The sequence below is a fragment of the Malaclemys terrapin genome, chromosome 2, assembly GCF_027887155.1.
Source record: "Malaclemys terrapin pileata isolate rMalTer1 chromosome 2, rMalTer1.hap1, whole genome shotgun sequence".
Lineage (NCBI taxonomy): Eukaryota > Metazoa > Chordata > Testudines > Emydidae > Malaclemys > Malaclemys terrapin.
In genome coordinates this window covers 223235768-223260151 of record NC_071506.1, presented here as the reverse complement: position 1 = coordinate 223260151, position 24384 = coordinate 223235768, and the positions used below count along the sequence as shown (strand labels likewise).

The 24384-nt window shown below is 41.6% G+C and overlaps 1 protein-coding gene across 1 annotated transcript in view; it reads left to right on the top strand.

Annotated features, from left to right (window-relative positions):
• CHN2 (chimerin 2) overlaps nucleotides 1-24384 on the top strand; it is a 211629-nt gene that overhangs the window by 148666 nt on the left and 38579 nt on the right. Inside the window, exon 7 of the mRNA XM_054020062.1 lies at nucleotides 20081-20158. Within this exon, the coding sequence (XP_053876037.1) occupies nucleotides 20081-20158 (78 nt within the window). The remainder of the gene's footprint in view (nucleotides 1-20080; nucleotides 20159-24384) is intronic.

The following is a 24384-nucleotide window of genomic DNA, read 5'->3' as shown; positions in this document are numbered from 1 at the left end:
GTTCCATTTTATTAATTTTGACTCCTACCCCCTGTGATATTAAAGAGAAAAACTTATTTGTTATAAAATTAGATGCTGAAAATAGGGGCTGCTTGCCAGCCTGTCCATTCTTTGGGGCAGGGATGGTCTTTTTTGTTCTGTGTTTGTACAACACCTAGCACAGTAGGAACGTGGTTTATGACTGGGGCCTCCTGCATGCTATCACAGTATAAATATACCGGTTGAACGTCTCTAGTCCGGCACTCTCTGGTCCAACAACATCCGTGGTCCGGCATGATTTTAGTTAGCCGGATGTCCGCTTATCTGGGTGGAGCCAATTTTCTCGCAGTCCGGCAAAGTTTGTTTACAGCCACCAGTCCTGGCTCTCAGTGTCCTGTACTGTTATTTAGCTCTAATTTACCCCTAACTATGTCTTCTAAGAGACCAACAAGCAGTGGAAGTGTTGGTAATGCTGCTAAGCATAAGCATATGTAAATATCCATACAGCAAAACATGGAATTGTGCCCTTTTCCAATTTCTGCAACATCAGTACGTTGTTCTGTTTATTCACCTCAGAAAAATAAAAATAAAAAGAGACTCGCTTGCTACAATACTATTCTGACCTCCCATGGTTTGGCAAATTCTCTGGTTCGGCACCGGTCAGGTCCCGAGGGTGCCAGACTAGAGAGGTTCAACCTGTATAATATAACAATAAGGGTCTGACTGCATAGTGAGTGGGAGTTTTACTTGAGTAAGGTATGCCTGCCCAGTGCAACCTGTGCACACGGTTCAACACTCCACATTATGATTTATTTAAATGACTACTGTAGTTTCTAAAGTGAAAAATACAGCTGGCTAGCAAATTCACAATCTCTGGAACACTAATTGATAATAGATTACTTTGAAGTTGATGGGATTTATTGTTCACAGTAAATCAGTGGTTTATTATGGGTTTAATAGAACAAAGCAAAAATCTTCTCACTGGATGATTCTACAGTTTCAAAAAGCAAAAGTGTGCCCAAAACTTGAAGTGCTCCTATAATCATAAATGAGTATAAATTGCTAAACCACTAATGACATGTACACTGAAGTGCTTCTAACAATTAGGAGTGTTCTGCTCGCTCACTTCACTTTGTGTCACTATATAGTTAAGAACATCATTTCACTGTTGGAGAGTTGTGTTTTATTTATTTATATATTTTAGAAAGGCTTTTTTCGGCAATAAGTCAGTGTGATTAGTGATTCAAGACATATTGCAGATTTGAAGAATAAAAAGATAACTCTCCCAGAGGCATTAGCTAACTAAGTATTTTATCCTTTCATGCTTTATGCAGTTATAATAAGAGTGCCATCTTAGCTTAATATGATCAAGGAGTGATTGGAATGTTGATAGCAATGCTATGTCAAACTTTGTAAAATTATAGAGAAAATACTGGTCTGATTGTGCTCAGTCGGATCGCCCACTCCCAAGAAAAGACAGGCAATTACACAGAAGTGGGAAGCAGATGATGAAAACAAAGTGAAAGCACTGTCATGATGGGGACTTACACTACGAACCATCCCAATGATTCTAAACTGTACTAACATGTCGTCAGAATATTCACTGACTTCTTCACATCCAAGAGCAGGCTTTCTCTGTCAAAGAAAAAAAAAAGATGATCCTAATAGTTATACATTTTCCTTGACATTGCATTTTGGGGGAAAGAATATTCACAAACAGATTTATTGAGATGCCCAAGAAAAATTCCTAATCGTCAATTTGTATTTTTCTGATTCAGAGATGCATTGGAAAGATTTACTAAAATCTCACCGTTTCTTTTAACTTGGAGTATAAACTTCGCATGACATTGTTTCATGATAAGTTAGTGAGCTTATCTCTTTATTTGTCCCTATTTGATCTCTAAGACTCTTTAGAGCTGATTTGGTATTAAGCACTCAGCACGGGCTTTAAGAAGCAGTGCAAACTCCATTACAATGCCTTACCAAAATCTGGTTAGGTGACACTATTACACTGGTACAGACAACTGGATATCTAGATGTCACATATCTCCTTGTCCTGTATGAATCTGGGCAAAGATCTGTGGGTGTCACTGACAGCCCCATTGGTAGCATTGGTAGATGGTCTACTTCTGGTGATAGATGAAGACCAGACATCATATTGTGTTGACCTGCCTATATGAATGCTAATAAGAGTAGGCAGAGGTGCTTTTTGGTGGCTTCATTTTCATGTATGTAAGAGATGCCAATGGGAAAATTTCCAATAATTACATCTTTGCCCCTAAGCGCTCCCTCAGAGAGTCCTTCACAGGGCTCATCTTGCCCCTCGTCTTCTTCCATGAGTGCAAGGGATTTTTGGGTTAATGAGAAAGTATGGGCTATAGTGCTTTCTCTGTCTTGATTACATCTGATTTTGTTTCATCTGATCCAGCCAGTGATGTAGATCAGGGGTTCTCAAACTTTTTCTTTCTGAGGCCCCTACCCCAACATGCTCTAAAAACTCCACGGCCCACCTGTGCCAGAACAACTGGTTTTTGGCCAGTGTTAGGGGGTAACAAGTGGTGCAATTGCCTGGGGCCCCTGCAAAGCTACGTTGCTCAGGCTTCGGCTTCAGTGCCAGGTAGGGTTCGGGGCCCCGAGCTGCAGTCCTGCATAGCAGGACTTTGGCTTTCTGCCCTGTACCCTAGCAAGTCTAATGCTGGCCCTGCTTGGCAGCCCCCCGTAACCTGCTCACGGCCTGCCGGGGTACCCCAGACCCTTTGTTGAGAACCCCTGCTATAGAATACCTTCCTCTGTGCTTGTTAGATCGGTAGACTTGCTGAAGCAGCCAGAAGGCTCATTGAGGAATTTATCTGTCCCTGTTGAGTATATTCATGTGCCTGACATTTCTTACTAGAATCTGCAGCCTGAGAGTGGTGTTGGACCCTGAGCTGCTGTTTGATGTTCAAATATAGCCGTGTCTAGCAAAGCTTTTTTTCACCTACTTCTAACTTGGACATTACAATGGGTTCTTTTGGAAGTGGGTCTTACTAACATGATCAATGCCTTTGCCACTGCCACATTACATTATTGCAATGTGCTCTGTGTTGGGCTACACCTTAAATCAATCTGGAAACTGACGCCACAGCAGAATGCAGCAGCTCATTCAGTAAGTCATGCGCTCTAAGACTACATGACATAGGTGCACTGAGAGCTGCATTGGCTGGGTGCCTGTTAGTTTCCAGGTAGAATTCTTAAGATTTTGAGTTTTGACCTCTGAAGCCCTCTGGGTATGTCCACTCTGCACCTGAGAGCTATGATTCCCAGCCCAAGGCAGATAGGCTGGCCCTAGCACTGCTTACAAAACCAGTGTGCATGTTGTGGCACTGGCAGCGGCTTTGGCTAGCTGCCCGAGTCCCAGTCTACCCAACCCTCTGGATCCGAAGTCAGGCAGCTTGCCCAAACTGTGCCAGTGTTGCAGTGTCCACACTGCTATTTTTAGCGTGCTAGCTCGCGCTGAGCTAGTGTGAGTCTGTCTATCCGTGCAGTGTAGACATACCCTTCGTGGCTATCTTGCCCACTAAAGAGATCGCCTCTATCCTTGTGTCACACTGCCAAATGTGCAGTCAGCTAAGGTGCTCGAGCTGGATTTTCCTTGGTAGAAAAAGAGAAGGTTCTCCCAAGTGGGGGGCCCTCAGCTTTGGAATGTACTGTCCCCTTTTGGTCCAAAACAACCCATATCTGACCCGTAGGGTGTCCTCTCTTTACCCAGGCTTTTGGGTCAGGGAGGGGCATGATATGAGCTGGTAATTGTGGAAAATGCAGAGTATAGTTTGTGTGTGATTTGAGTTGGCTATTTTCTGGTTTCCATGGAAGCTGTTGGCTTTCTTTTGTCATTGGTCTTTCAGTTATGTCAGAGAACTTAAGAGCCCATATAGGTTTTTTCCAAAAATATTTATTATAGGTTGAGATGGTGAGACAAGAGTGAGACAAGATGGCAGTCCCCTTACTGAAATTCCACTGTATTACAACCATAATAGGCTAATTTGTTAAGCTTCTTAAAGCAAAGCAGATGGCTTTAACTGTAAAAAATGCACTTGAACCATGAGGGAATTAACTTATTTGAATTGTGTCTACAATATAAATTATTTGCAGCCTAGTTTTTAAAAATATGGCACCCAGGAGTTGTAATTCCTAGTGCTGTGGTCTTAAAAAAATGTTTTTGTTTTCCTCCTAATTTATAAATATTCTTGATGTGAAGAGGGTAGGTATAGAATGAAAACATATTATCCAGTGAGAATGTGCATACATCTAGAGTTTTCTTTAAATGCACTGAAGTCTGATTTTAATTCCTTTCTTGCACACTGGAATGCTTTTGTATCAGCCCCATGCTGAGTAAATCCTTCATTAATACCTTCTATAATAAGTATGTCTCCCTGTCCACCAGTGCTGATGTGCTACATGTTACAAACAGCTGAGAGTCTAGGACACTGAAGCTGGGAAATGTATCTTGAATAGGCTCCAGCAAGGACATGACTGTGGTGTGGCTTTCTCTGGTAATGTTTAGATTAAGTCTGTCTTTCAGTTGACGTCTTTGGAGAGCAAAAATGAAACCAAGAAAGGGCTATGATTCATATCAGACCACTCATGACCTGTTTCTTTTCTTATTGCTCATTTTCAGCCATGAAAATAAGCTTTTTATTTTGTTTCCAAACATACTTTTAACTGTTTGTTAACTAGCAGTGCTAATAATTTCTAGGCAAGACTAAGGTTTTCTTTGTAGTTTAACAGAATATCATGGAATACCTGATAAAACAAATCATGGAATACCTGATAAAACAAAATGTGTGTGTTTGTGTGAAGTGTGTAACTGAAAGTACAATCTCTCTTGAAATTCTTCGGCAGAATTCCTCCTCTAAAACTGAGAGTTTATCAGAGCAAAGTACTGTAGTATGTATTGCTTAATGTGCAACTAAGTAAAACTGACACCACCTTACTGAATAGATCCTGATCCTATGTGCATAGAGAATCATATCTACTGGCCCATATCTATGAGATGTCAAGCACACTCAATTCCTATGAGCTTCATTGAGAGTTGAGGGCTATCTCTGGTAGGATTAGACCTTTAAAGAGACCAAAAAAAATCCCTAAGGTTTGCTTTGTTTTGTTTTGTTTTCTCTAGCTCCTGTTAGCACTGTAGAGACGGTACAGTTAAGAGGGAGCTTGATGCACTCTGTTACTTTTTGTGTTAAGCACTACCACAATGTAAATGTTTAATAATAATAAACATGTAATTCCATAATGCTATGTTTAGAATCAAATCACAAATAGAAAGAAAAACAGCTAATTTTACAATTGCTTGTGTCTTTAATCTCCTTGCCTTGATTTATTAATAGTGGATAACTTTTTCCAGTGGGCTATAATTAAGGTGCTGTTACATCTAATGAATCATTCTGCATATTTTTATTCTCTGAAGAGAGGCTGCCTGTTCTTCATTATATATGTACTAAGTAATAGCAGTACATATGTGATTTACAAGCTTGGGTGAACTTATGTTTCACTAAGTTCAGCAGAATACAGTAAAATCATCTTTAAGCTTTGTAAATAATGGCTCACTATGATGCTCAGTACCCTGAATAGAAAGCGGCAGGAATGGTGGATCATCTCCCTAATCTGAAATACTGGATTAGGATCTGATTCTGAGTGGTGCTGTGTGCTCTTAACTCCCAAGTGGCTCCAGAGGAAGCTGAAGATGCTCAGCATTTGCAGGAGACAACCAGTGGCTCCTAGGATCTACCTTTTTATTTGCTGTGATGTGCACTCCTCTCCAAATCCCAACATTTCTTCACATTTACTGTCTGGCAACTGTTTTGTCAATGGTGATGCAGGACGGTTATGACCATCCCCCTGGAAGAACTGAGGTGCAGAGAAGTTAATTAACTTTCCCCAGTTCACACTGCCAGATACAGAACCCAGGAGTCCTGGCTTCCAGCCCCTTGCTCTGATGACTAGATAACATATCTATTCATTACAGCATCATATTTTAAAAAGTCCTCTTACATGTGCTACTAATGTTTTCTTGCAAGTTGTCCTATTAGAAATATTTGTTTGTTAGGTCACATTTAAAATCACAGCCTTTGATTTCATGATTTCTTGGTTTGTTTTTCTTCCGAGCATATCACATATGCAACATCTGCACACACATCTTTTGCTGAAGAAATATGCAGAATATAACGTACTATGTGTAAATACTGTAGGTCAATTTTCTCCCCAAGAACTAATTAGTGAGATTCTAAGAAGTATGTTGATTTTTATAAATATTGTCTATATAAAGCTGCAAAAATACTTTAATTGGACAAGATCTGGTGCTCTGCTAACTGCATTGCCTCCCCACTGAATACAGAGTCCAGCTCTAGGGCCCTGACCTGATATTCAAAGCTCTCCAACGGACTGAACTTCATAACCTGAAAGATAGTCATTCCCTTTGCAACTATGACATCCTGCAATAGCTGCATTCCATTGACACAGGGAAACTATTGACCAATAGTGGGAGGCTCATGAGTGCTGAAGACATATTAGGAGTTGGACCTAAAATATGTAACTCACTCTCACAAGTGAGAAGAATGACCACAGAACTAACCGCTTTCAGAAGTGAGGCACCAATTGTGCAAAGACCTAGGCACTTGCTTAGCTTCATGTGCTGAGAGTGGCTAGTCCCATTTGCTTCGGTGACGCTATGCATAGTGTATAAATTTAAACACGTATGTAAGTCTTTGCAAGATTGCTGCTTAAGTGCAAAACTAAGTTTAGTTTTTAATTTCCCTTAGTTTCTACACACACATATACACACACACACAGAAACAAAAATCAACAAATGAGTTATAAACAAATCAAACTATTTATCCTCTAGGGTGGGAAAGATGAGAACTAATAAGAACCTCAAAATATGTTTTTAAATATTTGGAAGGTACTCAGATAGATTCTATGATCACAGGACTATATAAGTATTATACAGAACAGCTATAAAACTATATTGGAATGGTGGCAATTATGTATTTCAAAAAAGGCTTCATTACATTTGCTGTGCAATTTAGAAATGTTTGTGTTGAGGAAATGGAATTTACTGCATTTTTATTGTATCTTGCTGCTAGCGCCATAGAGGTAATGGAATAAATTTGAGGCAGAGTAGTGATGTCATTCTCTTTTTTTTTTCTTTCTTTTTTTATTTAATCCTTTTTTTGTATTGAGAGCAGCCATCTGTCCTTCTTAGAACAATCACTGAAGCAGCTGTGCATGTAGTGCCATCAATAACAAAAGCTTCTACTTCATACCAGAGGGCAGCAGACTAGAGGTCGCGGGGAGGTATAAGAACGATCAGGGTCAACTGACACCTGATGCCACTCTGTATGGAAAAATAAAACTAGGATTATACAGCCTTTATGTGCGCATTGACTAGTAGATCAGTAGGGTCACCCTTTTGTTTGTGCTTTGTCTTTAGCAGCTATGGGAATGCCTGAGTGTGTTATGTATATTTCCCCATTACCACCTTCAGGGTTAAAAAAAAAAAAGGCAGGAGGGGGAGCCGCAAGCAAGGAACAAAGCAAATATTACACATCATTTCTTTTGAAGGGACAGAAAAGGGGCATTGGCAGTCAGTACTTTATAATAGTTCAAGATAGACCCTGTCAAACATTACATTTGTATTCTATAGCAAGCTGTGCCATACAGTGCAACGAATCATGATTTTGATGTTGCATCTGCAGCATAGTGTAGTTCCCTTGGCTGACTACGGGAACAGAGAACCTGATCCAGGGCCAGCTTCTGATCAGACATTCTAGAGGTGCAGAAGCCTCAGAGGGCTACATAAATAGGCTGCATCTCAGGCTCACCTGTCCTGGGGAGTTGGGCTTTGTGCGTAATGGGGTGGAGGGAGAGGAAGCAAATGCACATGTTACATAGGATAGACTCGCCCATTCCCTAAGTAGCTGTTCAGATCAGGTAAGTGAGACCTTCTTCCCCCTAAGCAGCCCTAATCTTATGATTAACTTTTACCTTCCTTGTTCTGGGTCCCTATAGAGAATGGGCAGTGGTAACCTCCTTATATACCTCCCGGAGGAGGAGAGGAATCTATGGGACTCTGTTCATTTTTATTAAAAATAAAAAATATATACCTTGTGGAGTGGTGACCAGTGAGTGCAGCATCTACCCTCTTTTCCCGAAAGCCAGATTGCTAAATGGGGGACAGCTTTTACCTAATATGGTGCCTCTTGTCAGGCTGAATTCCAGTTTTAAGCCATCTGCCAGAGATACAGCATGCAGCCTTGCATCTCCTTGGATAACAGTCATTTAGGGAGGAGTCTGCTCCTTACCACAGACACAGGGAAAACATTCAGTGAAGCCTGGTTGGGTGGAGTCTGATTCTACAGCTGGAAAGCTACAAACACCATATGCAGCCACCGCAGTGGGATCCATCTTTGGACACAGAATAGTGTCCATAGATGCAGAATGCAGGCAGGCTACATGACAACCACAGCTGCAGAAGCTGATAGGTACAGGAATAGGCCCAGAATAATAGTGCAACACTTGGCTTTACATCTGCCTGTCTTCTCTACACTAGACTTAAAATTACACATATATATAGTTTCCCATGGCCCTCCCCTTGCTTCCAAGCTGTAGAAAGATGCTGAAACAGCAGGTTGTGATCATATCATAAAACACACGATTCTGCAGCAAAACTAACCTCCTCTCCCTTTCTCTAGAGACATGACTGTATTAATCTGAAGCTGTTTGTTTTGTCAAGTGTAATGGTTAAGGTTTGTTAAATTGCTTTTGATGACAATACTCCTTTCAGCTGTGTTCTCTGTGTTCTCTGATGCATCATGTTCTGCTCTCCACTAATTGTCCACTTCATCTCCTAATTTGTATGTGTAGTTGATGTCATCATGTACTTGGCTGTATAGTTTGTAATTTTATTACAAGAAAAAGTCACAAGACACAAGACTTTGTGGAAAAAATGTGAGCAGCAAAACAGAATAGAAATGGATAACATGATGGAAAATATATAACAGATTTCTAGTTCACACCTTTGGTATTATACGGTGACCCCACAATCTCTGTAGGCTAGGTAGATTAACATTCATATAAGTGTTTACAAGAATAAGGCTGACATTTTTTTGTCTCTAATGCACAGCCTGAAAATAGCAAAAGTTGAAAACAAAACAGGGCCGCCCAGAGGGGGGAGCAAGTGGAGCAATTTGCCCTGGGCCCAGCGGCAGTCCGGGTTTTCGGCGGCGGGGGGCCCTTCAGTCGATCCACGCCTTCGGCAGCACTCCAGAGCCCCCCACCACCGAAATGCCCCGCGAGCCCTGGCCTGGCGGCGGTCTGGGTCTTCGGCGGCATTTCGGCGGTGGGGGGCCCTTCAGTGCTGCCAAAGACGCGGAGCGATTGAAGGGCCCCCCGCCGCCGAAAACTCAGATCGCTGCCGGGTGAGTACAAGCGCCGCAGCTACCCCGCTTTGCCCTAGCCCCCCTGAATCCTCTGGGCAGCCCTGAAACAAAATCACATATCACTAGATGCTGCAGGGTGCTAATCATTCTCAACTCCCAGTGAGGACCATAAGGGATAAGACCTGTAAGAATCATCTCCTGATAAACTATGTTTTATAAATTGCCAAATCATATAGTCTCAGCAAGTTATTTATGCTATTTCACTTTATATCAATCTTTTCTTCAACTTGTGACCTTCAAGTTCACTCACATTTAGCTACCTTGCTCTAGGGGAAAACTCATGGCAATATTTGCTGTTAGTTCCAGAGAATGCCCCAACAGGCTTTCCATTCAGGCAGCTCTGCCAAAGTTACTTATGCAGTCCTTTCAGAGGTCAGCAGACTCTGATGAGTGGTTAGTGGCTCAGAACTTCATGGCTATTTTTGTCTGACTATGTGATTTCTGGGAAACGTCTCTGAAAACTATCCTCCTCCTCCTCCTTTTGTCATAAACCCACAAAGACTGGATTTTTGGTTCTCAGCATGAACAGCAGCACCGACTTTGGTACATACTGTTCAAAACAAGCCTACAGAATTAGGCCACAATATTGATTTAGTCTCATCCCGAAGGAAGATTATTCCCCCCATCACAATACAGTATTAGAACTGCTATGACAAGAAAGTGAAATAAACAAAAGTTATTCTTCAGCTACAGAAATTTACATTTTAAATTTCACTGTCTATGCCACAGCCAACCGATGATTACAAGCCATGTGTTACTGTCCGATAACGCCTACCTCTAGGGCAGGGGTGGCCAACCTGAGCCTGAGAAGGAGCCAGAATTTACCAATGTACATTGCCAAAGAGCCACAGTAATACGTCAGCAGCTTCCCATCAGCTCCCTCCCGCCCACCAGCAGCCCCGCCGATCAGCACCTCCCCCTCCCTTCCTCCCTGCACCTCCTGATCAGCTGTTTCGTGGCATGCAGGAGGCTCGGTGGGGGAGGAGCGAGGGCATAGCAGGCTCAGGGGTGGGAGTGGGAAGGAGTGGAGTGGAGTGGGGGAAGGCCCTGGGGCAGAGCCAGGTGTTGAGCAGTGAGCACCCCCTGGCACATTGGAAAGTTGGCACCTGTAATTCCAGCCCTGGAGTCGCAGCCTATACAAGGAGCTGCATATTAACTTCTGAAGAGCCGCATGTGGCTCCGGATCCACAGGTTGGCCATCCCTGCTCTAGGGCATTGTGACCCTTGAGACAGAGAAATTATAATTATCCCATAAGCAATAATACATGACTTGGTGTGTGTTTATGGTGCCATATACACTCTTGGACATGTGGTGAGATATGAGGTTAAACATCCAGTCCCCATGTCCACTGAGCAGACATGTTCGCTATATACTCTGGAGTTTATTATTGAACTCACTTCTTTTAATGTTCTGGCTGGCTGAGTTCAGCTCTATTCAAATATCATCTCATGATGTCATAGCTCTGAAATGTTGTAATTCAGAGCTTGATCTGTGATTTAGCTCAGTGGGAATTGAGGACTATCAGCACCTTACAGGATCTGTCCCTCAGTTAGATGGCTTCTTCAAATCAGAGACATTATCTCATGACATTATCTCATTGTTACTCATGACAACTTCAACTTTGAATTATCCTAAAGGACCCTAACACTAAAACATAAATTTATCAATAACCAAATATATTCTACCAAAAAGGAGTTGTGATTACTAATACTTAATATAGAATATCAGGATTGGAAGGGACCTCTGGAGGTCATCTAGTCCAACCCCCTGCTCAAAGCAGGACCAATCCCCAGGCAGATTTTTGCCCCAGATCCCTAAATGGTCCCCTCAAGGATTGAACTCACAACCCTGGGTTTAACAGGCCAACCCACTGAGCTATCCAAGCTTCTAAAATACAGAAGCACTTACTTAATTTATTCTAAAAGATGTATAGAGAGATACTAAATGTCTGTTATTTAAAGAAAATACTGTCACAGCTTTGGCACCTATAGAGAACATTGCCAATAGGATAACAGGATCATCTAGGACTTTTGGCAAAATTTGGGTTAACTACTGTATCTGGATTCTGGTTAAACTACAGAAATAATTATCACTGGTACTTTTATTGTTTATAGATGCAATAATTGTACACTGCTTTACAGATGCACTAATTTAAAATGTGCCTGTCCCAAAGAGGTTACAGCCTGACTCAGTCAGATGCAGTACATGGCATAACAGTTCAATCATAATAATATGTGCCATGGGCCCCTATAGAGAGCAGGAGGGAGTACAGATACAAATTTAGTGAGAAAGTCCCAATTTTCAAATGAATTGGGATCCCAAAGGTAAAGTCTTCTATTAAGATTGCTTCAAAGCCCCCATGGGAGGTTTATTTTTGGATATATTGAATTGGAGGTGTCAGAGACAGTCAGATGTGAGACTGAGATGTTTGGGAGGTGAAGGAGACAGATCAAGCACAGAAAGATAGATTTGGGTGTTCTGAACATCAGAGTGGTAGCTGAAACCCTGGAAGCAGATTGGGTTGCCAAGGGAACTGTATAGAAGGGCAAGGATAGAGGACTGAGGACAGAACTCTGAGGAATACTGACACAGGGGGCCGGGATCTAGGCCCACCAAAGGAGATGCTGAAAGAGCAGCCTGTGAGGTAGGAGGAAAGCAGAGACTCACAGAAGCCCGGGGAGGAGGAGTGATTCACACTGTTAAGGTAGCAGGTAATAAACACTAAGTACAAAGAACAGGCCCATCAGGTTGGCCAGGTCATTAGTAACCTTGACAAGGTTGGAGCTGGATTGGAGAGGATAAAAGAGAGAGTGGGAGACAACAAGAATAAATAGACTAGACCTGCTGTTACCGTGTTAATCTTGTGACTCTTCAGGGCTACTCAAGGAGAGCATAGTAATACTTTCCTCCTTCAGATCCCTCTTCAAGACCCACTTCTGCCATGATACCTACAAGATATTAGCTGACTTGTATTGGCTAGTTGGAGGGGCATTTGGGGCTTGATAATATTTATTTTCTTTGAAAAACGTGTATATATATATATATACTAATGATTTTGTTTTACTCCTGTCTTGAACCTTTTCCTCTTAGATTATGACAGGGACCATGTCTTCATGTATACTTGGGCAGTACCTAGTGCATTGTGGGCACAACCATAATATAAATAATAAGATTTATAATGAGAATTTTGCTTGTGTCAACCAATCTAAATTAGAAAATACTGAAATCTTCTTTGGATTAATTTATATTTAACACATGGCACATCGCACCTTCAAAGTGCTGAATACAGACTTAAATGTAATGTTTGTAAGAGCTAAACAATGGTTTATTTTAAAAAAACTTAGAAATGAAAATACTATAATAGACTCTTACTGGAGTATAATAGTTGTTATAAAATATATATCTTAAAACAGTAAGCAACACATTTATATAGCAGCAGAAAGAGTTCTCGCATTCCAGTGCCCATTATTTTTAATTGGAGATGTGTATGTGATCACACACCACTTAAGAATGTACCCACCAGTAGTTGTTCCAAAAATTGTGTATTACATTAATACTCCATAAGAAGCTTACAGCACATATTATTTTTAGTAATGGTCCCTCTAGTCTCCTCCTGAATCCAAAACATTTCATCTTTAGCTATCATAGTTTTGTTCACTACATTGTTTTGAGAAAAACAATCAGAGTATATTAAGAGAAATCTGATTAGGGAGTATTAAAATAATCTTAATTCAAATTTTCTAATAAAGAGTATGTCTTTCATTTGGGAGTTGCAGGAGGTAAAGTGTGGTCTGCTTTGCAGTAGCTAAAGTGTGGTCTGTATCTATAGCTGTATCAGCACAAATATAGGAGTGGAGGGCGGCATAGAAGCCCGCTCTGCTGCTGTTGAGGACTCCGCTGGGGGATACAGCCAGTCTTCTCTTTCCTTGTGCCATCAGAGAAAAGTAGTGCAGGGGGGTCGACTTAAGTGGATTGGGGAAAAAGTCACAGCCCTAGTCTGCTGCTTTATGCACTCAGTATATATTATTGATCGTGACATGGGGAAGGGATCTCTGTAAAAAAAAAAATCCAAATGCAACAGGTAAACTTTATAGTGGTCCCCAACCAAAAAAATAAAAATAAAAATGCAAGTCTTAAATTAGAGCTGTGTGGGTGTTAAAAAGAAAGAGAGGGGAAGAAGCAGACAGCACATAAACAGAAAATGGTGCTACACACACAGCCTGGACATGCATAGTGTGGTGCTGTCTGAAAGAGGCTTTGGGTTGTAAGCAGATGAACGGTCTCCTGTAGTTTTGGTCTTCCTGTGTTCAGGGGAACAGGATTTTGTACATTCCTTGTAAACAAACAAGATTGCATCCCTGGTACCTGACTCCATTGTAAATTTCTGCTCCTAACTGGAACAGCCTGCAAGATCCCAAATTTTTGGCTGGTCGCTCAGGCCCAAAAAAGTATCTTAATACGTTGAAGAACCTAATGTCCCATTCCTACAGTTCTTACACAAGGCTAGAATTTGCAAATGTTCAGCTCATGGAGCTCCCGTTGACCTGAAAGAGAGTTATGTGTATGGATCCGCTACAGCATTGCATCCTTTTAAGGGGGAGCTCACAGCCTGGAGGAGCTCAAAGCGTCTTGCATTCAGGCAAAATTTTTACTGATTTCAGGAGGAGTTTTGCTTTAAAAAATAATAATAAAAAAAAAGGACCATAAGTGAGAGCATCAGCTGATCAGTGTTCTCAGTGCCACAATATTTGACTACATAGTTATTTCCTCAATATTGTTTTGTGCTCCTCTCACAGCACTGGTGGAATCTAGATTAGCTGGTGTGCAGATAAATTATTTCCCTTCTGATGGAAACTTCCATCAAAAATATTCCAGGAAAAGTATGTTCTGCTTTGATTTAAAAAAGCAGCAGACAAAGTTCCTTATACTCTGCTCTACTTTCCTAACTTGGAGCTCAGTTCTGCAAAGCTTCATTCACACAAGTAATCCCTACTCACACAAGTAGCCCTGGTGACCCTCAGTGAGAGTAACAGTTTCTTATATTATTAAGAAGATTGCAGGACCAGGCCCTGAAGCACCCCACCATGTACATCATGTAATGCTCAATGTCTATCGCTGTTTCTCATGGAGAGCTTGTAACAACACAGAAGCCTCTTTTGAACGTTCTCCTTTCATTCTCTTTTGCAGTAGGATCAACGTACTGATTTAATATTTTGTAAACACAGCCTTTAGTTCAGTAGCCCTCACGACCATTTCTCTGAGCTCCTTTGTGACTTGTGGATTATTATCAGTGCATTTGGAATACTGTAGCATCCATGCTTCTTTTGAGGTGGCTGCTCTGAGTGTCAGAGGCAGAACTCTTAAGGAGGAAATTAGAAAAAAAAGTCAATACAGTTTGCAAGATTAACACACTGTGTGTCATCTCCAAATTGTATTTTTGACTCAGGCAAGAATGTACCATCCTGCGTACTGTGGAGCATATCACACCAGTGAGGAAACAGGCAGCACTTTGTTTATTAAGGGCTCTGTTGTAGATTTGCCACAACACCTGGGCATGGAGCAAGAAGTGGTTGCGCCGCCCCAGGAGCGGCCCAGAAAAACAGACTGTGACTCAGAGAGGCATGATCAGCCTTCTGGTTCATCTCCTCCTCCAAGACCTGCACCGACCTTATAGCTGAACCAAAGTGTGCCCCTCAGCAGATGAGCAGGTGGAGCCAGGGCTCCCCCACTTACCCACCCCTGCCTGCCCATCCCATACACTTGCATGGGGGTTGTAGAGGGAGATGCAGCAGACCCATGGGGGCTGTTCTCCCTCCCATGCATCTACCCACAGTATGGCTATCTGGTGCAGGGGGCTAGCAAGGCATTTTTTGCTCCTTTATTCCCCTGCACAGGCATGCAGGATGAGCCACAGCCTGGCCTTTACTTTCAGCAACTCTTCAGAGCTGCCCACACAGCTAAAATCGAATTGATGCAACAACAACAAAAACTGAAGATTTTTCTATAAATATTTATTCTTTCCTAGCCCCCAAGCCCTTTTGTTAGCCAACAAAGTTAGTCATGCTTTGTGGAGGATTCTGTTCAAATCGTTCAATAATCTCATTCTAAAAAGGCATGCTGAAAATGCTGCCACAGCTAAACAACGCTTTCCCTTCCCTTACTATCTAATTCTGGTTTAGTGATATTTACTGTACTGTAAATGCCCAACTTACTGTACAATGCACATGGCTCACTGAGCGACTAAGCAGCTAAAATCCTACATTCCATGGAGATCCCCCGATCCTCTCTACATCTTACATTTGGTTTTCGATCGTTATCAAGGTAAATATTTTGTTAAAACTAGCAACATATTTTCAGACACCAGGAGCCTCCATGTTAGCCAGAGGTACGTCAGCCTTAGCAGGAAATGTTCTTTAAGTTAGTTGGCACAATGTCCTGTACAATAGATCTTCTAAAAAGGAAGGGGGAGGGAGGAATGAGTAAAATGAATTGCTTTTGAACTCTTGGAATGCATTGGGGCATGGGGAAGGAACGGAGCATCAAGGTTCATTATTTTGAGAACAGTTCAACTTGTTCGATTTTGCTGCTATTTGCCCTTTAAGTAGGGGGGGAGGGGGAAATTTGTGTCCTATAGTATTGTGCCCTGAATCAGATCAGTTTTCAGCATCCTTTGTTAGACATTGAATCTAGTGTGGCTTCATATGATCAAGCCTGTTAAGAGAATGCATTTACTGTGCACCTGCCCATTTTACATCCTGTGTTTGTAGTGAATCCTATTAAACAAATACCTGACAAAGACATCAGCATGGTGATAAAGCAACCTAGTGGATGAATACGATTTCAAATACAATAAACAACAAATACTGATCTGCCCTAGACATACATATGAATTCGATTAGCTTGGTTTTCCTTCTTTAAGTCAATTAGTTTAAACAATCCTATGAGAAACGCCCGTATTTCCATTAGGTACTATGTCTGTCCTTAAGATGACATGTAATATTTTAAAAGTAATGTATTCTAATATGTAGATATTTTAAGATGTACACTATATCATCATAATCCTGTCGTTTGAGTGTCACATTCACAATGTTATGTAAAAATATAGCTTATATAATGGGATTTTTATCAGTCCAGTGGCATCAATGCAAATGCTAAAGCATTATGAGGAAGCTGACCTCTCTGACCTTGATTCAGTCACGCTGGATATCAGAGAGGAACTATTTAATGTTTACGTTGAGGGTTCATAGCTACGTAAGTGTCTTAAAAAAAATGTCCAAAGTTAGTTACTGGATTATGATTTTCTCTGTCAATGTAACAGATAAATCTGAACTCATTTGAAGCTGAAATACTGAAATATAACATGCTGAGTGTTTAGGACAAAAGCCTTAAAGTGATGTGTTGATGCCCTAAGTTTTCTTTCCTAAGGGCCTTATCCTGCTCCCATTGAAATCTATCCCTCTGAGGAGATCACTGTTATCCTCATTAAATGGGAGCAAGAACAGGTCTTAAACGAGTGTTAACGTGATTCCCTGAAGTAGATGCTGAAGATATTTGGGACAGGTATAACATTCCTCTGGATCTAAGCCCCTAATGTCTGCTGAGGCTAGATACATGCATCAAATTGTACGTCCTGTCCTAAAACACTAAATGTCTAATTAAGAGCCGATCCACTGGAGAAGATTTTTTTGGGTTCAAAGCTCTGATTTCTGATCTGGCAGTGAACAGGATATATTAATTGAAGGATGCACAGAATAGCACCAGACAACACCTCCGGGCTGAGCAATATCAATGCAGCATGTTTAGAACTGCCTGCTGATCAGTTAACAGTGCCACTCAGTTGTGCTTTCAGTTGGAAAAGAGGGTGAGAGTGGCAACTGCTTATTTAGCAAGAGGAGTCTCAGGGTACATCTACACTACAGCGAGGAGTCGATTTAAGATACGCAAATTCAGCTACGTGAATAGCGTAGCTGAATTCGACGTATTGCAGCCGACTTACCCCGTTGTGAGGACGGCGGCAAAATCGACCTCTGCGGCTTTTTGTCGGCGGCGCTTACTACCACCTCCGCTGGTGGAGTAAGAGTGTCGATTCGGGGATCGATTGTCATGTCCCGACGGGACGCGATAAATCGATCCCCGAGAGGTCGATTTCTACCCGCCGATTCAGGTGGGTAGTATAGACCAGACCTCAGTGGAAACAGTAACTAACTACCAAGGCTTCTAAATCAGATAGGGGGGAGAGAGAGAGAGTTATGCTGCCAATTACGTGGAAAAGAAAGGGAAGAGAAGTACATTCAGGATAGAAACAACTACGTCATGTCACGTTTGAAAAGCTGATTTTGCAGGTTACAGACCTTGTTAAATGCCCTAAGTAGGGCACTATATGAAATTACACAGTCTGATCTTACTGATGGTTGGCCATCTGTCCCTGCGGGCTTTCATAGCAGGAGAGCATAATTTTTACTGAGAGCATGTAAACTATGTGGTGATATTGTTTTAAGTCAGTAAATTAGATGAACCCCCTAGGATGTCTAAGGGATTGGGGTGTGGGTAGAGCCAAAGGAAGAAACGACTTCACAAATTAACAAAAGTAAGTCTGTTTAGATCATTTAATTTGCTCTTGTCTTTGGGTTCAAGTGTGGAAAAGAATGAGCATAAAGGCAGAAACAAAGAGTGGCAGGGCGACTCGGGCGGGGGGGAAGAAAGGGGATAGTGGGGGGAGTTTGGCTGGGCCTCGAGTGCATCTTGAGGGAGCCCGGCCGGGGCAGGCCCTGGCCTGGCTGATCACACCACTCCCAAGGGATCGGAGCGAATCCTGGCCCTGGGACCAGCCCCGGCTGCGCTGCCGGCTCAACCTTGCAGACACAGTTACTTCCCAGCAGGGCCAGTGCGTGCGGCCAGGAGGCAGGGCCAGGGGGAGTGGGTCTCTTGGGGGCTTGGGGGGGGATGCTGAGCTGGGAGGGGGTGGGGAAGATCTGTGTGCCGGGGCCCTAGGGAGTGGGGGTTCTGTGGGGGGTGCTGGGCATTTGTGTGGAGGGGCCTGAGGGGGCGCTGGGCATAGGGAGTATGGGGGAGTTGGGAGGCTGTGTGGCACAGCAGGGGCCCGCCCCCCGAGGGGAAGAGTTACGTTGGCAGCAAAAGGCCGGGCAGGCCATTGTGCATCTGGCAACTGCCAGTTTGTAAATAGTGCCCTCGCACTGGGCTGGGCAAAGCGGGGCCACCCCTGCTATGCCCCATTGCCCCTGGCTGGCCCCTTGCTCTGGGGACTGACCCCCCCCGCCCCACGCCATGGTCCACTGCCCGCATGGGGCCCACAAAAGGTTAATCCGGCCCTGACTATTACTGGTCAGTTTCTGAAGCAACTCTCCTGGTAATATTGTCCACCTCTGTAGTACCTTCCCTCTGAGCACGTCAAGCATGTTACAGACACTAGAGAATGAAGCCTCACAATATCCCTGTGAGGTGGGTAACTATTATCCTCCTTGTACTGATAGAGAAACAGAAATGAAAAGATTGTGACCTGCCCAAGGTCATTCAGAAGGCTGTGGCAGAGATGGGATTAAATTCCCTGAACTGGGCTTTAACCACATGTTATCCTTTCTCCCAAACATATATACTACAGAAACTAGAGAGTGGGGGAACAGCTGGACTGGTGCCAGTTAGGCCCTAGACCTGCAATCCGATCTGTGCAGGATGCACCCCTTGCATCTCTGCAGAGCTCTGTTGTCTTCCATGAGATCTCTGTACAGGCTAAAGGTCTCCCCTTGTGATCAGATTGAATGGCTGGGGACTTAGTTTCCAATTTTTACTGAATGTGATCTAATTGCTCACTGCTAAGTGGACCCCAACAAAATGCATGCCACAGAAATGCTATTAATCTTCGGAGTACTACTAGGTTTTTCACTTGCACAGGATATGAAAAAAGAGATTTTAGCCCTGCAAGATTAAACAATCATCAGGGTTTAAAGGGTTTAATCCATTGGTGTTCAGATCAGAATGGCTCATAAGTCTCCAGGTCTGAGTGTAATTGGATGCAGCATCAGAGCCATATTTTTTTTTAACATGCTACCAACTAGAAGTGATCTTTCCTTTGAAATTTGTTGTGGCATGAGGCCGTAAAGCTGTCTCCCTGCCTGTATTTCTTCAGTCTCTCGCTGGATACCATTGCTTGGGGGAAGGGGGAGTTTTGTTCAGTACATGAATTCCGACTATTGTTTCAGGCACACGTCTGCCTTAAGAAATAGCACAAAACAGGCCGTTACTTATTCAGATGCAGAAGCTCCTTCCATCACACAAGACGGCCCATTCAAGTCACATGCCAGAGGTCTCCACAGAATGGGCTGCAGCTGCTTCAAATCTGCTGTCTAACATTAGAAGCAGTTGGACAAACCTGAGTACAGTAAGCCTCCCAGCCGCAGAGGAAGACAGGGAAAAGATCTGGGATCCAAGCATTATGTTCTCTGAGGATCTGTGGCTTGAAAATGAGAAAAATTGTGCTGTTGTTCACAAGTCTAAGCGAGGAAGGAAACGTCAAGAGCTGCTGGCAGTGGCATTGGGGGTTAAGGCGGGAGTAAAGGGGGCACTATTATGGCAACCTCTGAAACTCTTTGCCTATTCACAGATCACCTCTTTGGTCAGAAGAGCAGCTTTAACTCAAAACGACAACCATTTCAACTATGAAAAAGCACACAATTTTAAGGTAAGAACAGCTTTGGAATGCTTCTGGTTTAAAGATTTGTTTGTTTTCCCTGTATAAAGTTTTGCACTGAGATTATATCTTTCCATGTAACTCTTTATGCCACATCCAAGAGGAGTATTTCAGAAAGTAGTTTTCTTCCTGTGTTAAGATCCATTGGTTGTATAATTCTTAACACATGTTGACAGGGCTATTTAATATGAATAACAATCTCTCTCTCTCAGAGCACAAGCAAAGTCAAGAATCTACTGGATCCTGCCAAATGACAGATTTATATTTGAGCTCCTTAGACCCAGATGTATTTTATTCGTTTCATGGAAATGATACTTCGGATTGGTCATCTTAATCTTAAAATGTGTCAGTTTTGATAATAAAAAATCTGACTTCTGAAAATCTAGATTTTTATAGTGTGGTGGTGTTAGTGCCGTTTTAACAATACACATTTGTGCTATTTCTGTTTGCACAAAGTTATGAAAGCCCCAGTACCTACTAACAATAAAACAAAGTGCTGTGGTGGTATTGTCTGATATCTTTTGTTCATGCACCGTATGCCAAGGAAATGCTCTTGAAGTCCCACTGAGCTATTGGATATAGGCTTGTGCTTGCTTGTGAGACTAAAATGAATAGCTATACAAACTCAAGGATGCTTAAACAGATTGTCTTGTTGCTAGCTTATAGATACAAAATCAGATTCTTTTTTCAATCACAGCGTCTGGAATGCTGTGTGCGCTGGGGAAGTGACTCAGTCTTTGAAACTAAGCTCCCAGTCATCTTGCTCTAACATCTTTTGCCAGAAGGACTGAGTTAGTTCCAGAGTGTGCCAATCCCCAGTTATCATGGTCAGAGCTGTCAAAAAGTGGTTTGATGGTAATTGGGAGTGGATACAAAGTGTCTGAGGGGAATGAAAAGGAGATAAACAAGAGAAGAGAGACATGCATTATACTTCCTTAATTCCTCTATTTTCTTAATGCTCCCTGGGGATTATAATCTAGGTCATTGTCAGAATAATTTGACTCATTATCAGAAATAGTATTTTATCATGGTGACTTCTGGACTTTTAATAAAAGGGAAATTAATGTTAATTAAAATTATTTAGCAAGTATGCTTTTCTCTTTGTTCATCTATTATGCTTTTCCCTTAAGAAATTAAATGTCTGTGCTGTGGTTGGAATTTATCAATAATTCAGTATTCACGAGTAAAACTTTATATTCAACATTTTATACTCCTTGCCATTCCCCCTCCTTAACACAGCACCCACATAAAAGTCAATATTTATCTCACTCCTAAATACTGAAAGAAATAAGAGAAATATTCTATTCTTTTTTCTTGAATAAAGAATCTTTTATGCTTTCTGGTTTTAGCCTCATTATCATTTAAATATGAAAACTGTTTTAGGTTAACTAGAAATATTTTCTCATGACAGGGACTTTTTTCCACTTTGACCTATACATTCTTTCCTTTCCTCTTCAAAATTCCCCTTGTTTTGGCTTTGATTTATAACTGGAAATGTGCCCAGCAACATTGGATTTTCACAATCTAGCTGTTATACACCCTTTATTACTTTCTGTTTGAAAAGAGTTAAGTTTAGCTGGTAAATCACATTATTTTTAAATATTTAAATGCATTGCTTGAAAACAAATTTTGGATAATTATGTTAATCTATAAACAAAATAGTAAGTCTGTCAAGCAATTAAAAAAAATATTGTGATTAATTGTGCTGTTAAACAATAATAGAATAACATTTATTTAAATATTTTTTGATGTTTTCTACATTTTCAAATATATTAATTTCAATTACAATACAGAATATAAAGTGTACAGTGCTCACTTTATATCTATTTTTGATTACAAATATTCACACTAAAAAACAAAAGAAATAATATTTTTCAATTCACCTAATACAAGTACTGTACTGCAATGTCTTTATTATGAAAGTTGAACTTACATATGTAGAATTATGTACAAAAAACTGCATTCAAAAATAAAACAATGTATAACTTTAGAGCCTACAAGTCCTCTGAGTCCTACTTCAGACAAACAAGTTTGGTTACAATTTGCAGGAGACAATGCTGCCCGCTTCTTGTTTACAATGTCACCTGAAAGTGAGAACAGGCGTTAGCATGGCACTGTTGTAGCTGGCGTCACAAAACATTTATGTGCCACATGTGTTAAAGATTAAGATGTGCCTTCCTGCTTCAACCACCATTCCAGAGGACATAGGCACCAACTTTCCCCGGCGCGGGTGGGTGCTCACACCCACGGCCCCGCCCCAACTCCACCCTTTCCCCGCCTCCGCCCTGCCCCCATTCCAACCCCTTCCCCAAGGTCCCTGCCCCAACTCCACCCCCTCCCTGCCCCATTGAACCCCTTCCCCAAATCCCCGCCCCAGCCCTGCCTCTTCCCCGATCATGCTGCATTTCCCCCTCCTCCCTGCTCCCTCCCAGCCGCGTAAACAGCTGTTTTGCAGCGCAAGCGCTAGGAGTTAGGGGGAAGAAGCGGGCACGCGGCATGCTCAGGGGCGGAGCGGAGGCAGAGGTGAGCTGGGCGGGCGGGGAGCTGCCAGTGGGTGCTGAGCACCCACCAATTTTTGCCCATGGGTGCTCCAGGCTCGGAGCACCCACGGAGTCAGCACCTATGCCAGAGGACATGAGTCCATGCTGATGATGTGTTCTGCTTGATAATGATCCAAAGCAGAACAGATCAACGCATACTCATTTTCATCAGATGCCACCAGCAGAAGGTTGATTTTGTTTTTTGGTGGTTCGGGTTCTGTAGTTTCCATATCTGACTGTTGCTCTTTTAAGACTTTTGAAAGCATGCTCCACACCTCGTCCCTCTCAGATTTTGGACGGCACTTCAGATTCTTAAACCTTGGGTCGGGTGCTGTAGCTATCTTTAGAAATTTCACATTGGTACCTTCTTTGCATTTTGTCAGATGTGAAAGTGTTCTTAAAACAAACATGTGCTGGGTCATCATCCAAGACTGCTATAACATGAAATATATGGCAGAATGCAGGTAGAACAGAACAGGAGACATACAACCCTATGAACACCTGTTCTCACTTTCAGGTGAGACTGTAAATAAGAAGCAGGCACCGGTATATCCCATAAATGTAAACAAACTTGTTTATCTTAGCGATCGGCTGAATAAGAAGTAGGACTGAGTGGACTTATAGGCTCTAAAGTTTTACATTGTTTTGTTTCTGAGTGCAGTTATGTAACAAAAATAATCAACATTTGTAAGTTACGCTTTCACGATAAAGAGATTGCATTACAGTGCTTGTATGAGGTGACTTGAAAAATACAATTTCTTTTCTCATTTTTACAGTGCAAATATTTGTAATCAAAAATAATAATATAAAGTGAGCACTGTATACTTTGTATTCTGTGTTGTAACAGAAATCAATATATTTGAAAATGTAGAAAACATCCAAAAATATTTAATAAATTTCAATTGGTATTCTATCGTATAACAGTGCAATTAATCATGATTAATTTTTGTAATCGCAATTAATTTTTTTGAATTAATCGCGTGAATTAACTGAAATTAATCGACAGCCCTACAAAATATGAATTTTAAGAAAGAAACATTTTTAAAATAAAATGTAACCTAGAAAGCTAGGTCACTCTGAAGTGTTACATTTACTTAACAACACAAATATTACCCACTGCTCAAAAATCTACAGTCTTCTATAGGATGATACTAAGATGCACATAATGGCTAAAAACAATCGTGAACAATGTGCTAATAATGGAATATTTAAATTAAACAGTCAACCACTTTAAGTTTTAAATCTGTTGACACGTTCATAAAAAAGTTTAGTAGTACAAAGAAGAGAAAATTGTTGGAGGGTTTTTGAAACTTAAGTCCTAGTTGTCATAGACATGTACACAATACTAATATGGGGCTGTGGAACCTAAGTAAAATATAATGGGCTATTTCATAGGGATGCAAAGAGGTGTTTTGCCCTTTTTTATTTTACTGAACACTTAAAATGTATTGTACTATATCTTCTGCATGCGTTATTGTCAATAAATGCACACTAAAAAAATCTTTAACTTGGCACATTTGAACCTCTTGGGATGATGAGTCTTTTAAAAAAAAAAAAAGGCTACATATTTGGTATAACTGATTGAGACGTGTAACAGTAAAACTGGCAGAAAGGGAAAAAGCAGAAAAAAGAGATGGGTACAAACTTCAGAGCCAGATCTAGACCGCCTTGTGCCCT